At 42.3% G+C, this 16,960-nt stretch overlaps 2 protein-coding genes across 2 annotated transcripts in view; both read left to right on the forward strand.

Annotated features, from left to right (window-relative positions):
- Positions 1-4,269: 4,269 nt before the first annotated feature.
- LOC110675268 lies at positions 4,270-5,201 on the forward strand. The gene is made up of 2 exons (XM_021839752.1): positions 4,270-4,492; positions 4,554-5,201. Exons 1-2 carry the CDS (start codon positions 4,476-4,478, stop codon positions 4,972-4,974), a joined length of 438 nt encoding a protein of 145 aa, XP_021695444.1. The 5' UTR covers positions 4,270-4,475; the 3' UTR covers positions 4,975-5,201.
- A 6,769-nt stretch (positions 5,202-11,970) lies between these two features.
- The window catches only part of LOC5574061 (ATP-dependent DNA helicase Q4), a 31,278-nt gene continuing 26,288 nt past the window's right edge, over positions 11,971-16,960 (forward strand). Inside the window, exons 1-2 of the mRNA XM_021841903.1 lie at positions 11,971-12,255; positions 12,315-13,553. Coding sequence (XP_021697595.1) covers positions 12,154-12,255; positions 12,315-13,553 — 1,341 coding nt within the window. The 5' untranslated portion in view covers positions 11,971-12,153. The remainder of the gene's footprint in view (positions 12,256-12,314; positions 13,554-16,960) is intronic.

Below are 16,960 nucleotides of genomic sequence, written 5' to 3' on the forward strand. Positions count from 1 at the left end.
AAGTGGAACTGCTCAAAAGTGAGTAACACCATCGTTACTCACTTTAGAGTAACATAGCCAAATGTCAATATGGGAGTAACACTTACTCACTTCGTTTAATCTGAAATTATAATACATAATAATAATACATGATAACAAGTAAAAATATTGTGATATTTGTGTTGAAATTTTCGCTGCTCTGGAATGGATCCCCGGATGTTATAAATATCTGGGGGATTGATGAAAGTCATGGAGGATGTAGTTTGACCGATCCAGTAGCCTTCCCGGGTAGACTGTAAAGAATTGATAATTAGCCCAATAAAAAGAACGACGGTAAAACTTACTGTTTATATTTTTTGCGGTTATTTGATCAAAACCTTGGTCATTTTCAATCCGACCTCGCTTCACTTGATATCAGGAATATTGACTTCGCAGCACTAATCTGGAGTTCGCCGGTTGGACTTCCGAAGCGCTCTGCCGGCTCGGCTTTTATCTCGACTGTTTTTGAAAACAGTTCGACATCACGGCGACGGAAGAAATTTCACCACAACGGAGGATTTGTCAGGTCGAGCGCGCGTAATTTTCACAAGTCTTTGACGTTTACAAAGTGAGTCATATAGGGAAAGTGTACCAGTTATGGACATAGTGGTTCCCTATTTGGCCATATGCGAAATTCGGATAGCTTTCACATTTTTCATCTTGTTGAATGTTTTGACATCAAGATATATCCTATATCTTACTGCTAAAACACAAGAAAGCTTTTCAAAACGATGAGACATTCAAATTATCACGTATGGCGAAATAGGGAACCACTATGGCCATAACTGGTACACCTACCCTATGTTTGTGTTTACTCAAAAGTGAGTAAGGTCGTTTTCTTTCATGGTTGAGTAAAAAGTTACTCACTTTGATAAAATAAAGTTACTCACTTTTGACAGCTAACTTGAAACTTCAAAAGTGAGTCAAAGTTACTCTCTTTTGAGTAGATTTGAACGAGCGTGTAAGGCAATCTGACGTTTAATCATCTATCTCTTTCCTGAACACGTGCGCACATAGCTTCTTTTCATACGGAAACCGTTCCCGTATGAAAACAACAAACAAAAAATCTCATTTGATCTTGTTGCTGGAAAGAGAAGGGTACGAGAGCTATATGATCATTTATACTGAATATTGGCGCATTTGCTCAAAAGGACATGTGGTGTTCCCCAGAGGTTTTACTACGTTTTTACCTCATTCTTGTGGGAGATAACATTACGGTGTTTAATCAAACGCGATTATTCCTTTCCGTAGAATTTTCACCAATTCTTAACACTGGAGGTGGTGGGAGGGTATCCAAAAGTTGTTACGGTTACGGTGGGTATCTAAAATGGCCAATTTCAGCGTTATGAAATATATTAACTTAGCAAATGCGCGTTTTTGAAAACTTTACAACAGCCGCGCTGTGTTTCATATCCAGCGGACCAGCCAATAAATGTATTGAATTCTACTGACTTTTGGAAGTTTTTCGGTAAAGCCAAGTACAGACTTGGAAAGTAAAGCACTCAAGTAAAATTTCTCCTTTTTGCCAAAGTAAATTCGACAGCTGATCCAGAATGAACAAAGTTTTTGAATAAACACTAAAGCACCCAAAAATGCCAGCTCTATTCGATTTGCGTCTGTTATGCGTTTTTACATTATTTATCGACGTTATTTATTGTTTTACTTATCTCGTTTATTTGGCAGGCTCGGGCGCCGTAACGCATAACAGAGCCGAAAACTTTTCTTTTTTTACATTATTTACATTTTAAAATTTGTATTTATTTTTAAAACAATGTTAGTTTGGGGAAGTTTCAAGGTTAGGGAATACATTTGTACAACAGGAAAGGAAAGGATTTTTCGGGATTTCTTAAGCTACTTAGACTACTGAGCTGATGAAGCTTGAAGGGACAGGATGTTCAGATCTGTAACGAATCTAAACAAAAACGGTTTGTGGGAGACACGAAGAGAGGAGGACAATTTGAAGGGGAAAAAGAAAGACGGTGAACGAACGACAATCAAAATCGGATTTTGATACGCTCAAAAACAGATAGATAAAATTCATATATTCTAAATCAAGGCCCGCCAACACTTCCCTGACATGGGCCAACACTTCCCTGACATCTGATGCCACGATGCTCACCGCATCCCCACACAACATATTCGATATCCTGGTAAGCCACGCCGCAAACACAGAGATTGCTTTCTGAGAGCCCAATACGGTGGGTATGCGCGTTTAACGAATAGTGATTGGACATAAGCTGACATATGACACGAATGAAATGAAGGCTGATGTCCAACCCCTTGAACCATGCTTTTTCGATACCTGTGGAACTATGGAATGCAGCTATCTACCCATTTCTCCGTCTCTCCATTTCTGTTGCCAGCTGATCAAGGTCTCCCGACGGGCTAATGCAAAAAAATCTTCGAAGGCAATTTGACGCTCGTAAACATCGCCTTCTTTGACGCCTATCTTAGCCAGATAGTCCGCTTTCTCATTGCCCGGAATGGAGCAATGGGAAGGGGGCCAAGCTAGGGTAATGGCACAGACAAACAGACGTCACACTCTCATCATTGTCCATCGACCACATTTTTAACGGTCGATTCAAAAATATGGTAGGTGGCTAATCTACCACTCGCAGCGCTTGCATCGTTTTTGTTCGTGTTTGACGTTTACACACTACCGCCATCTGTTGGACTGTCGGCCAAACACACCGATTTTAGCATTGGGCGTACATGTCCTCGTGACTATGATTTTGATCCAGATTTGTTCTAAGTGTTACGTCTGTTTGTCTGTGGTAATGGTATAAGAGCGATTTGACAAAGCACTCAATGCTTGGCGTATTTCATTCAGGAAGTACGCTGAGTGCTTCACCAGCTTCATTGACCGAACAGCCTCCAGAGAGCTTAGACTGTCGGAAAAAAATGAAGAAGTGCTCGGGTGGGAGAGTACTGATGTAATGTATAGCTGCTAGCTCAGCAACATACACAGAACGTGACTTTTGAAGCATGAAGAAGGCGCTATGAAAAACGTTGTTAACACCGAAACCAATTATATCATTCATTTTTGACCCATCAGTGAAGAACTGTCGGTTCTCGCTGACATGCCCAAATTTACTTGCAAACATGGGAGGGATAAACTTTCAACGATAGTGATCTAGTATACCATGGATATATTGCTTCATGGACAAATCAAATACTACAAAGGAACAGTCGAAGTTTAGAAAGTTGTCACGATTGGTGTTAACCGGAGATGGGCCCACCTCCAGCGTCATGTACCAGTAGTACACACTCATGAAACGAGTTTGAGAGTTATGTTCAAGCTGTTTGTTCGTAGTTTTCAATAACCAATGGATTGAGAACCTCCCAACGGATTACCGACGTTATGAAATTAGCTTTACTTCACAGCAGCGTACAAGCTCACGTAATTTCGGAAGCGGAATTATTCTTTGACTGTTTCTTGTTCTATCATTTTGCACAGAACTTATGGAAAAATGTGCCGCTTATTTATTCCGCAAGTAAAAGTGACACTTCGCTCATACTGGATCAGCTGTCAAAATTACTATGGTAAAAAAAGAGAAAATTTACTTGAGCGCTTTACGTTTCAGGTGCATACCACGCAATAACGCGGAAAAATAAAAACCACTATTCGCAAAATTACAGGAAATAAATGCGCTTGAATAAAAAAATGTTTGCAAGCAGTTATTTGCTACAAGATACTGCAGTGCGCTGGTGGCAATTTAATCAGAAAATACTGCTAAATTCCCAAAATGGATGTTTTCGAGTAAATTGATAGCGCCTTCACTATTTTTTGGTCGTTATTATGTACGATTGTTTACATTTTAGCACCAAAGACACGTTGGGGTAGCAATAAAGAGCCGCCAGTACCTTCCGTGTGTTTGACCTAGTGAGGGCCCATTCACAAATTTCATAACGCTGAAGGGGGTGGGTGGGTGTCCTCGTGCTGTTACAGCTCATAAAAAAAAATGTAAAATATTCATACAAAAAGCGTTACGAGGGGGTGGGTGGGTGTCGAAAATGGCCATTTTTGGCGTTATGAAATTTGTGAATAAACCCTGATCCTTTATGTGAGAGATAAGCGGAAGAAAAATGGAATGATTTGGCAACAGACGAGCAGGGCTGAGTTTGCTCGGCGTTGAGAAAAATATTGTAACACGGACATGACTTCCTCATTGCTAAAAAGTGTATTTTGTTTCGTCATAGATCTATGAGCTACATTTCCAAACTAATAAATAGCAGAAAAATCAACAATTATATATTGTGCATTTAGACAAAAATTGTCGGCAGGTCGCTGGCCAACTGGCAACTTTGCCTACTTCCGATGCTATTTTCTGTTCAAAACATATGATCTCGCAACACTGTAACTAGCAAATCAAAACAATAACATTTTCGCGTTCAGTTTTCCTATCGTTAGTTTGTGGCAGTAAATATTTGTTGGAAAATAGCCAAAAACAGCAATTATGGACGGAACTTTGCAGTAAGTTATAAAAATTTATGCTGACGGCTCTTTGAAAGTTGAATAAAATGTTCAATTTTAGGAACCCAGAGGAAGCTGGCGAGTATTGCGATTACGAAGAGTTGGATTTGGATGAGACAGGAACAGGTGAAGCTGAAGGAGTTGAAGATGCTGATCACTTGCACGATACCAGCAAGTACGTGTTCTCGTTCACCGGGATTTTCTTTCAAAGATTCTACAAAAGCCAATTGCGCCCCAAGGAATGGACGAGAATGGTCATATACGGAGACACTGCCACCGATATCGTCGATTGTATGTGGGAAATTGCGTTGGCGAAAATTGAGCGGCAAGTGGTATTTGATGATGTTACCCCTCGATGGTCGGAGAACGTAAATCCCACCGTAAATGATGCCAACGAATTTATTACACTGCAAGACACCACTAAAAAAAAGTTCTACGCGATTGATTCACTTACTGCCAGAATTTTGAGAAGCTGGAAGTGAAAAACGATGAGAGTTTATGTGTACGTTTGGTCAACTAATGTGCAAACAAGTGCTCAACATCAAGCAATACTACGTAAGCTACTCTCACCACAAAACACGGACCGTGCTGGAGCACATTCAGTTCGAGACGATTCTGCTTTAGCGGATGAGCTGCGGGACACTCGTACACACCTGGAAGGCCATTACAGCTCATGGCTGCTGTGGGCAAATTTCATCCATTCGGCACAGGCATTCAAGCAGGGAGAAATGAAGCAATCTACAGCACCACCAACGCAACTATCGAAGTATTTTCGATGGGTTGCCACGTCAGAACCGAGCAGATTGGAAGCTGTACATAAAGGAATGATCGTCGCACAGAACAACAACAGTGGATGGCTGAGAGAAATTGGAAACGTGAAGAAGACCTTACTTGACTGCAAAAATATGTTGGATGGAGCTTTATTAAAGGTGGAAGAGATGGAACGACGTGGATTAGTTAGAAACGATCTGTTGGATTCCATGGAGTTGGCTGTTCGCCCAGAGGAGACGGAATTGAGCCTGCAATTGGCAAATAGTGTAGTTGACTGTGAAGACGTGGATCACCAGTGAGATACATAAGTAACGTTTCGTGGTTTAAAATCACATGTTATGTCAAGCTTATAAAAATGATAAGTCATATATGCTTCTTTGTTTGTTTTATTTCTTATATTCTGAAAGAAATGGCCTTCATTTATTTATCTGGTTTGGATACTCAAGTCAAAGTTTAGTACATCGTGCTGGAGACCTTTTTCTGGTAAAAATGTACCGCCAGGTAGATACCCACAGTGCCCAAAAATTTTAGCGCATGGATAAACTCTGAAGCGAGCCATAATATCACAAACGTCTGGTAAAACAGGAGTTCCTTCAACGTGTTCTTTCTTTAATTTTCTCTTAATCAAACCAAAAATAACCTCAATTGGGTTGAAGATGTTGGGATCAATCTGATCACCTTTAGTTGAGTGTGTAACTTACATTACCTGAATTCATACACACCTTGAACCGTTTTGATATTATGTATTTTACCGTGTAATAAAACCATTCCAATCTGAAAGTCAAACTATACAGACGTGTTTGTGTTTTACTCCGCTCGTATCCCTGACTCAATCATCTCAGGTTATGGGCCCAGCGCTACGCCCTGCCGGCGGGAAGTTTCTTTGAAACCGCGTGTGTGCGATCGTCAGAAGAAAACGTGTGCGAACGTGTTTCGTCGGATCGAAGTGAAGGGATTTTGTTTTTTTTTTTTTCGGTCGAGTGAGAGTTTTTCCACGATGGAAGTGGACAGAAAGGTGTATCTGTTCGACGGGAGCAATTTTGCTAATTGGAGCTTCCGGATGGAGGTCCATTTGGAGGAGCTCGGGCTTCTCTCGTGTATCGAACAGCCAGCGGAAGATGTGCCGGAATATCGTGTTGTTGCGACCGACGCAATTGAGGTTAAGTTGGAGAAGGAAAGGTTGCTGGCGGAAAGAAGAGTGAATGACGTGAAGTGCAAATCGGTCTTGATTCGGAACATAGCGGACTCGCAGCTTGAGTACGTCAAGCAGAAGCGAACGCCGGTGGAAATCTGGAGGGCCTTGCAAAGTGCATTCGCTCGGAAAGGAATTTCGGGCCAGTTCTTTCTGCTCAAAAAGTTGTCGGCAATGAAATACGATGAGTGCGGTTCGTTGGAAGAGCATCTGTTGGTGTTTGACAGAATTGTGCGCGATTTGCAATCAGCGGGTATTAACTTGGAGGAGCGGTTGATCGTTTTCTACCTGTTACAAACGATGCCGCGGTCTTACGGTCAGTTGGTGACAGTGCTCGAGACGCTTTCGGATAATCAGTGTACGCTAGATTTCGTGCGGGCGCGGTTGCTGAACGAAAGTGTGAAACGTGCGAACAGTGACGATGCACAGGCAGAAAACGAATCTGCTGCATTCGCTGGGAAATCGTTTCCGAAAAGTGATTATCGAGGCAAGAGCAAGTTGAAGTGTTTCTCCTGTGGAAAGCTCGGACACAAACGATCCGAGTGTCCGGATCGAAAGGATCAGGTGTCGGAAAAGGAGAAGAAGAAGAATGTGTACAAGGGAAAAGCTCACGTGAGCGAAAAAGAAGTGGCTTTCGTTAGCAGTCTGATTGGTGGTAGTTCGGGTGGCAGTGCAAATGATTCGCCGAACAGTGCCGTTACGTGGATTTTGGACTCGGGGGCGTCCGACCATATGGTTGGAACGGCAGAGTGGTTGCGCGATGTAAAGAAGCTCGATGAGCCCGTGTTTATAAAAGTTGCGTCCGGGCAAGTGCTCGAGAGTAAATACAGTGGAACAGTGAACATGGTTGCACGAATTGGCAAGAAGCAACAGAAGTGCGTTGTGAGAGATGTTCTTTATGTTCCCGGACTGCGGTACAACTTGTTCTCGATACGACGGGTTGGTCTGTTGGGAATGGAAGTTGTGTTCGAGAAGAACAGCGCAGTGATAAAGCGCGACGGTGAGATCGTTTGCATTGCCAAACGAGAAGACTGCCTTTACGAACTGGACTCGGACGTGCGGAAAGTGAAGAAATCGAAAGCCCTACTGAGTGAAAAGACGATGAGTGATGAAGAATTGTGGCATCGGCGGTATGGCCACATAGGAAAAAGTGGACTCATGAAATTGATAAATGAGGATATGGTGAAAGGCTTAGTGCTGAAGAAAAGTGAAGTGCCAGAAAGCAAGCTGTGTGAACCCTGCTTGAAGGGAAAGCAGACTCGGCGGCCCTTCATCGAGACGCCCTTGCCTAGGAGTACACGACCGCTGGAGCTGATTCACAGCGACGTGTGTGGAGGTATGAAACCCGCAGCATGGAACGGTAAGCGATACTACGTTTCTTTTACTGATGATTATACCCATTTTTCGGCGGTGTATATTTTGCACTCCAAAGACGAGGTTCACGATGCATTTGTGACATTTGCGGCCATGGCAGAGTCGCACTTTGACAGCAGAATTTCGCGCCTCAGGTGCGATAATGGAGGCGAGTATGTGGGAGAGAAGTTTCGCGATTTCTGCCGGGTAAAGGGTATACAGTTGGAGTACACCGTTCCGTACACGCCGCAGCAAAATGGCGTAAGCGAGCGGCTTAACCGGACCATTATGGACAAGGCAAGGGCGATGATAGAGGATGCAGGGATGGACAAAAATATGTGGTGCGAGGCGGTCTTGACAGCAGTCTTCATTATCAACCGGAGCCCAATAGCAGCGTTGCCTAGCGGAAAAACACCCTACGAGATGTGGTACGGCCATAAGCCCGACGTTTCTAAGTTCCGGATTTTCGGTAGTCGAGCTTTCAGTTTTATACCGAAGGAAAAGCGGAACAAGTTGGAGTCGCGTAGTAAGCCTTGCTTCTTCGTCGGATACGGTGTTAATGGGTATCGGCTGTGGGACGGGCGGAAAATCTTCATTGCCCGTGATGTTGCTGTTGAAGAATCTGCTAAGTTGTTGCGTGAGGAAAGCGAAAATGTTGGGGATGAGGGTTCCGAAACTGTGGAGTTAGCTGGACCACTGCGGGCGTCGACAACGGAAGCTGAGGCTACTGCGTTGAACAAACCTGGACCGGTCGGCGTGAATCCGGAGGTAGCTGCGGAAGACGGTTATGATCGTCCGCTGGAGATGCTTGACGTCAGCCAAGATGAGGTATTCGATGACTGCGAAGAAAACGACCCTGAAGAGAGAGATCCCCTAGAAATCCGTCGAAGTGAACGAGTTCGCAAACCACCAACGAGAATGGAAGACTATTCTTGCGTGGCTTTCGCTCTCAACGCAGAAAGCTACGTGGACAACTTACCAGCCACAATCGAGGAACTACGAAAACGGGATGATTGGCCCGATTGGAAAGTAGCCGTAGACGAGGAACTCAAGTCTTTGGCTGATAATGAGACGTGGGAACTGGTCGACCTTCCAAAAGGTCGAAAACCAGTGGACTGTAAGTGGGTATTCCGCTTGAAAACCAACCCTGATGGTTCAATTCACAAAAGGAAGGCTAGGTTGGTCGCAAAGGGATTTACCCAGCGTTATGGGTACGATTTCCATGAAACGTACGCCCCTGTCATCAAGATGTCAACTGTGCGAATGATGCTGGCCTTGGCAAATCATCACGGCTTCGTTGTCCACCAAATGGACGTCAAGGCAGCATTTCTCAACGGCGTCCTCACTGAAGACATATACATGCGTCAGCCCGAAGGATTTGAGGAGGGGGAGAAAGTGTGCAAGCTTCGCAAATCAATCTATGGGCTGAAGCAATCTTCCAAGACCTGGAACGATAGATTCGACGAATTCGTGAAGAAGATTGGATTCCGGCGCTGTGTGGAAGATAGTTGTCTGTATGTTCGCCAAGGGAAGTTCGGTCCCGTTTATCTCGTGTTGTACGTCGATGATGCTCTTATTATGTCGAAGAATCTGCAGGAAGTCGAGACGGTCAAACGATTGCTGTTAAGAGAATTTCGCATGGAGGATTTGGGCGAAGCTCAAATGTTTTTGGGCATCCGGATCGAGCGAGATATCAAGAAGGGAGAAATGAAGTTGAGTCAGCCAAGCTACACCGAGGCGATCCTTAAGCGTTTCGGTATGGAAGCATGCAAGCCGGCCTCAACGCCAATGGCCACGAACTTGCAGCTACAGAAGTCATCGGAGGTAGAAAAGCTCGAGAAACCCTACCGTGAGTTAATAGGTTGCCTCACATACCTGATGGTAACCACACGTCCTGATATAAGTGCGGCTGTTTCATACTTCAGCCAATTTCAGTGCAATCCTTCTCAGGAACACTGGACATATGCCAAAAGAATACTACGATTCTTGAAAGGAACGATGCAGCATGGCTTGGTGTATAAAAGACAGGAATCGGCAAAGCAGATCACTGGTTTCGCAGACGCAAATTGGGCAACCGATCCCAATGATCGCCACTCTGTTTCGGGGTACGTATTTCAGACGTATGGAGCTACTACTTCCTGGAGTACTCGTAAGCAACGAACTATCGCTTTGTCATCTACGGAGTCAGAATGTAGCGCCTTATCCGACTGTATTTGTGAATCACTATGGATTTCAAAGTTATTCAAGGAGCTGAACATACTGGATAATGATACCGTTGTTATATTTGAGGATAACCAGTCGGCCATTGCGATTGCTCAATCAGAGGGTCCTTCGAAGAAGCTCAAGCACACAGACGTGAAATTGCAGTTTATCAAGGAGTGTGTTATGAAGCGAAAAGTGACAATCCAGTATATGCAGAGCAGCGAGCAACCGGCGGATATGTTGACGAAAGGTCTGCCTCCCGCCTCCTTCAACAAGCACTGTTCTACTTTGGGGATTAAGAAGTGATAAGTTTGAGGAGGGGTGTTGGGATCAATCTGATCACCTTTAGTTGAGTGTGTAACTTACATTACCTGAATTCATACACACCTTGAACCGTTTTGATATTATGTATTTTACCGTGTAATAAAACCATTCCAATCTGAAAGTCAAACTATACAGACGTGTTTGTGTTTTACTCCGCTCGTATCCCTGACTCAATCATCTCAGAAGAAAGGGCAATACGCAGGTAAAAAAATTGGGATTATGCCGATTGATCATAGATATCGTATTATATTCACGTCGCAGTGAATTCTTGCCCCATCTAAAATCCAGACGGAATGAAATCCAGGATATTTTTGTACCTCTCTGTTCTTCAACGCAAAGTTACGGCAACATTGAAAAAACTTCTTTCGATTAAAAGTTCCCTCGGTCCAGAAGCTTTCTAGCATTCCTCCAATACCTAGGAAGCATAAAAAGGACACTCGTGGTTTCCTACAAAACTCCCCACGATATAGGATTTTTTGTCCAATCACGCCGTATCCCTTCTTGCGTAGCATATCACGATTGTCGAAGCTGACCTCGTCCAGAAACACAAGATTACAGAGATCCCAGGGAATTGCCAACATTTCTCGAACAAATCTTGTTATTTCGTCCTCCCGGATCTGTATCGCTCTCCGTTCAATGCACTTCCATGTCATCCCTGCTTCGTGAAGGATGATACATATGGATGACACACTGATGGTTGTAAAAAATCTTCTGTGGAATTTTTGCTTTGTCTCTTCAAGGAACAGAACAGGTTCTCGACGGTAAAGATCCACCAGCCATTCCCTCATTGCGCCACTGAATTTCTTATATACCTGCTTTCGCTGTTTTCTCTTATAGATCCCGTTTTGTTCGTATCTGACGATCCAATAACCGATGGTGGATAAAGATTTCCCATAGATTCTGGCAAGCACCATTCTGGAAATTCCCAGAAAATAATACCCGTAGAGCGCATGATAAACGGTATTAGGTTAGGCATGCTGGTGCCGTACTGTTTGAATAATCGGACTGGCCATTTCTGACGATCGAAGATTATTGATAATACTATAAAGATGTTGAAAAACACAGTTTTACACAATATTAATAAGAAAAAATATCCCTCTGTTTACCTTCCGATTCTGTTAACCAAAACAAGTTATAACTCATCATACCGTATCTGCCAAATTCAAATGTCAAAAAACTTCGGAAGTCGGAAGTCTGGACTTCCGAACTTCAATTTAGTGCTGGCGACACAACATTGACAAAAATTCAAAAAAGGAAAACATTTCATATATTTTGCTCCATGCAAAACAACTGTTACCGAAATAATTTCAAGCGGATTACATTACTCCTCAAGAAAAGTTCAAAACAAACATAATACATGCTCGTTTGGTTCACGCTTTGACAGTTCTTGCTGCTCGATTGGCTCACACTTTGTCAGAAATGTCAGCGTCCGCGAATCTCTCTCATAAAGGATCACTAGTTTGACCCTTTATGATCAGCGTCCCAGCCATCAGGACGTTTTGAAAAAAAAACGCAAGATTTGCTGATGTTAGAAAAAGCCTTTTCACTCAAAATCATGTCTATCGTCCGATTCAGACGAATCATTCGTCTCCGCCCCGCGCATGTGACCACTCCCTCGTTTATGGATCTTTTTTGTTTTGATCATGTTCGCGCGCGTTTCGACCCGAACCATCTTCCAAATTTTACCGTTCGTTCTTCGCACCTTCCCACGGGATGCATTTTTCTCTATCTTCCTAGCTAGTTCAGTTCAGTTCCAGCTGATTACACTGCAATGAGATAAAGGTGCTGGGTGGCATGTTCACTGTCCAGCAGAGAGATCATGGAAGATCCGGTGTTTCGCAGCAAGTATCAGAAGTACAAGTGCATCGTAAAGAAATGGGAACGAAAGTTCCGTAAGGAGAATGGCCGGATCCCGTCTAAGGTATGAAAATAATGTTATTTAGAGTTTTCGAGGTGAACTAACGATAGGTGCTTTCTCAGTACGACATTCGGGATTCCAGCGTGGACGTCCGGAATGCTTACAAGATGTACTACAAGCTGAAGACGTCGCTTCTGGAGAATACCTTGCAGGATGCCCTCTTGGACGATGACGATTTCGACAGCTCGTTGATATCGCAGATGGAGGGCAGTTTGTCCCAGGATTGTTCCATGGGGGGATTCTCCAACTTGAGTGATCTGTCCACGGCCAATGTCTCGATTAGTGCCCTGCTGACGGATCAGATCGATGGGCGGGTAACGGAATTCGAAGCGGAACAACTATCCGAACAGAATGCCAATGCATGGAATCTACCCCGAAGGAAGGCCCCTGTGATTCCTGAGAAGCCTAAGGAGCAACCGGTGAACAAACAGAAAGCGAAAGCTCCGCCGAAACTCATGCTTGAAACTTCCACGCTGATACCTAAGCGAAATCCTCGCAAATCTCTCTCAAGTTTGAGGATGTCCCAGTCGGGAGCCGTGTCCAGTTCCCCATCCATGAACAGTTGGAAAGATTCCTTACCCGATCTGGAAACCCTTCTGTATGAGAAATCGAAACAATCTGTTGAGATATCGCCATCTCAAACGAGTGCCTCCAATAAGGAAGTCCAGGCAGATTCTAAGGCCCTGGTGAACGAACTGGACGAAAGATGGCTCAATCGACAGGGCGTAGATGCCGGGGCTCTCACTCCTGTGAGCAGTGCAGGTGCACATGCGAAAAAGTTTGGCCTGAGGAACATCAGTTCCGTTTCCATCTCGGACCTCTCCACTCCGGTGGACACTTCCAGCAGCTTTGGAATATCGTCCCTCAGTATGAACTCGTTTGCAAGCGAAGCACCAGGAGCACAGGATCAGATTTGCGTCGCTCAAAACACGGCGTACGATCGGGCGGTTCAGTCCGATTCTGACGGAGTGGTAGAGAACAGTGAAGACGAAGGTGGCCGCGCCAGCGCCAACAGTTCTTTCAACTCCGGCGTGATCCGACACGTGACCAAGAAGCGGAAGGTTTTCACTACCGTCAATCTGAAGGCAGAATCGAAGGTGGTGGCCGACGAGTTGAAGAAAGACGTTCCAAAAGAGGTTGCTCCTGGAGGAGTTGGTGGAGGAGGTGGGGTGGAAAATAAGGATCCGGAAGGGAAAGAAGATCATCAGCTGGTTGAAGAAGAAGGGCCAAAGACGAAACGCGCGCGGAAGAAGGTTCCCGTTAAGGCCAAGGCGAAGAAGGTAGTTCTTCAAGCCAAGAAGGTGAGTTTTGCAAGCTTTTAACCCATTTTTAATGGAAGGTTTCTAAAGTCTCTATTTCAATCTAAATGGTCTCTAAAGCCATGCTTTTCCTTATTCTGCATGCAGGGGACTCTGGTGCAAAATACTTGAGCCTCTAGTGAAATTTTGAGAGACGTTTTAAGCGTTTAATCAACAGGTTTTTCAGATTATTATTTTTCACAGATTCTTCGAGCTCTCTACAGTCTCTATTTTTAACGGAATGTCTCTAAAGACTCTTTCTTAACCAAAATGGTCTCTAAAGTTACAATTTTCTTTCCCCTCGCGCAAAGAATTATAAAACGAAATACCTCTCCAGGAATTTGCACCGTGATTACCTACTTTGAAATTGAACAGAACGCTATTGCAGGATTTCCTTCAGAATTTTCTCCACCAATTCTAGTTTGACCAGGCATATTTTCCAAATATTCCTACAGGAGTTTTTCCGAGAAAATCTTTAGAGTTTTAGAAGAAATTCGTTAAAGGTTATTCCAGACACCCCTGCAAGTATTCGCCATTTTTCAGTTAATTCTCCAGCCATTTTCATATGAATCCTATTTACAATTTATCTTAGGAATTCTCGATCACTTTTTCAAATCGACGTAAGTAACTTCCATACGGTTTTGAGAAAATTAATTCAAAAGAATCACAACCTGTCTTCTAAAACTGTTTTAAAATGAATCACCTTTTTGACATTTTTTCGCCGTGTACATTGCTTAAATTTTGCATACAATAAGCTCGCATTCAAAAACTAGGGAGATCCTGTTATTTCCCACAAAAATTTTATTACAAAATGATAAGCCGATTTATTCAGTTACTTTCGACGTTTTTCTACCAGTGTAAAATCGACTCAAGTAATGTTTTGTTTCGATTCGTGGTTAAGTCACTTTGTCTCTCCATACAGCGGAGCGGCGAAAGTAGTGGTTAGGTAGCAAAAGTTGAAAATCTTACTTTCGTCGTTTGGTAAATCCGGAAAGTAAACGTTCTAAAAGTGAAAAATCGAGTTGGTTTAGTGCAAAATGTATAGAATTTCGTCTGCGAAACACGTAGAATCGATAAAACAAGTTTAAGGTACCGTGGGGCAAGTGGGTAATGGATTTCGCATAGGTGGGATTCTTCAAGTTCTAAAGACTTTAAATTAAAACAAATGAGGTCATGTATATTTTTTAGCTTGACTTCCACCAAATATAAGCAGTATGCTGAAATTGATTCTTATGTAAGCTTGAAGAAAAAAGTACAGAAAAAGTTTTTGAAAAACGTCTCTTTACTTTTGACTTGCCTCATAAGTGGGGCAAGTGAAAAGTTTACCGTTTTGAGCAATAATTTCAAAAACTAACAGATATATTCACGATTCCTATTACCTTTAACATTTATTAAGGCGTCCCAATGAACAATAACATAAATAACATGTAAACAAAGAACATTTTATTCTTGTTACTTGAAGTTTCTTCTGTTCAGTTATGTTAGGTGAAATGATTCGACAACATTATAACTGCAACATTTCCTGCTAGTTCTTACATCATGGGACAGCAATTGCTTTTCTGCTCTGTAGAATTTTCACCGCTCGTTATTTGTTTTTTTATGAAAATCGGATTTGACGTCGGATAACTCTTTGTGAGAAATCAAACGGAATCCTTCAATAAAGTATTTCGAAACTTTCTTATGTGGGTAGACCAATACCCCATTTTTTTATGTTTTGAACTAGCTTTACATAGATATTGTACGAGATTTCCGTGCGTTCTCTTATATTGGAACTTTTTAATCAACGTCTTACTTTTAATCAGCTGTCCGAAGTACACATATTAATATCATAATATTTGGCAACCTTTATTTAGAGAAATGCCATGATAATAGCTTTTAACGCTTTGAGTATAGTGTTTCTTGAATTATCAGCACGTTCAGCTATTCTATGATAATTGCGCACCTTATATACTTATAGCTACCTAAAGAGAAAACACAAATTTAATCTCTAATGAGAAACTTTTCACTTGCCCCACGTGATTGGAAAATTGACGGTGTTATAGTTTAGTTATTTTTAGTTCTATGTCGAATTAATTCTAAAACTTTTTTCATTGCAGTTTAAAACTGTCAGAGGGGACAACTTAAACGTGGTACAAAAAATTATTTTCCGCAACTTTTTTCCGCTGAAAATATTAAAATAAGATTGCACGCCGCTAACTTGTTACGGAGTTATATTCAAAAGGTTAACAATCTTTCGCTGTATTATGCAATAATGGTTGAAAAATCTCAGGAATCTCTTACCTATCGTAATGTTCTGAATGGCCTCGAAGGTTTACGCATGAGTTTAAAACGTTAATTTACATATTCAGTAAAATATACCAATTATTTTCACTTGCCCCATTTACCCACTTGCCCCGCGGTACCTTATATACTTTTTTGACTTGAGTCTGTTTGAATAAGTTTTCGAGAATTGCTCCAAAATGATTCCTGTAAATTTTTGGAGAACTTTTCCAGGAATTCCTCAACCAATTTGGTGAATAACTATTGTTAAGCTCTTTCAGAAATTTCTTCAACATTTCATCTACGAATTATTTTTTTTCTATCTTCATTAACGATATTTTTAGCCCTGGGCTAGTTCATCTCGGGACCAACGGCTTTACTTCCCTTCCTAAGGAAGTCGTCACTATAACTTTTTAAGTCATAAGTGACTATCTCGGGGGTGGGATTTGATCCCAGGTCCTCGGCGTGTGTTCCAACCACTACACCAGGTCCGTCCCCGCCTACGAATTACTTCTGCAGTTGTTCCAAACCATTATCGAGTAATTTTTCAAGTAGTTTTATGGCTTCATCAAAATTTGATTTGAGGTTTCACACCAGCAAATACTACAGCAATTATTCCGCAAATTTCTTCTTAAGCTTCTTTGGGGATTATGTTTGATATTTTTACGGCATGCCTCCAAGAAATTATTCAGGATTTTGTAGGGATTCAATTGATTATTTTTCAATAACTATCTTAGCAATTTATCTGGATAAACCTACGAGATATCCTCAGCAGTTAGCGAGTTTTTCAGATAGCCTCGTAAGAGTTTATCAGAAATTTCTTCCGAGCTTTTGTCAAAGGTTGCTATAGGATTTATTTGAAAGATATTTATTTTTTGGATATTTAAGTTTAAGTTTTTTTTCATTAAATTAATTAAACATAACCTTGGGGACCCACATAACTGTAGCGGTAAACGCGCAGCTATTCAGGCATAGAGTATCTTCGTGCATGCAGAACGCAAAAATGGTCAATTGCCAAAAAAGCTCTCAGTTAATAACTGTGAAAGTGCTTATAAGCAGCTGAGCTGTCTCAGCTAAGCTGAGAAGCTGGCTCTGTCTCAGTTGTGATGTAGCGCCAGAAAGAAGAAGAAGAAGAAAAATAACTTTGACGA

This window comes from Aedes aegypti, chromosome 2 (assembly GCF_002204515.2).
Source record: "Aedes aegypti strain LVP_AGWG chromosome 2, AaegL5.0 Primary Assembly, whole genome shotgun sequence".
NCBI lineage: Eukaryota > Metazoa > Arthropoda > Insecta > Diptera > Culicidae > Aedes > Aedes aegypti.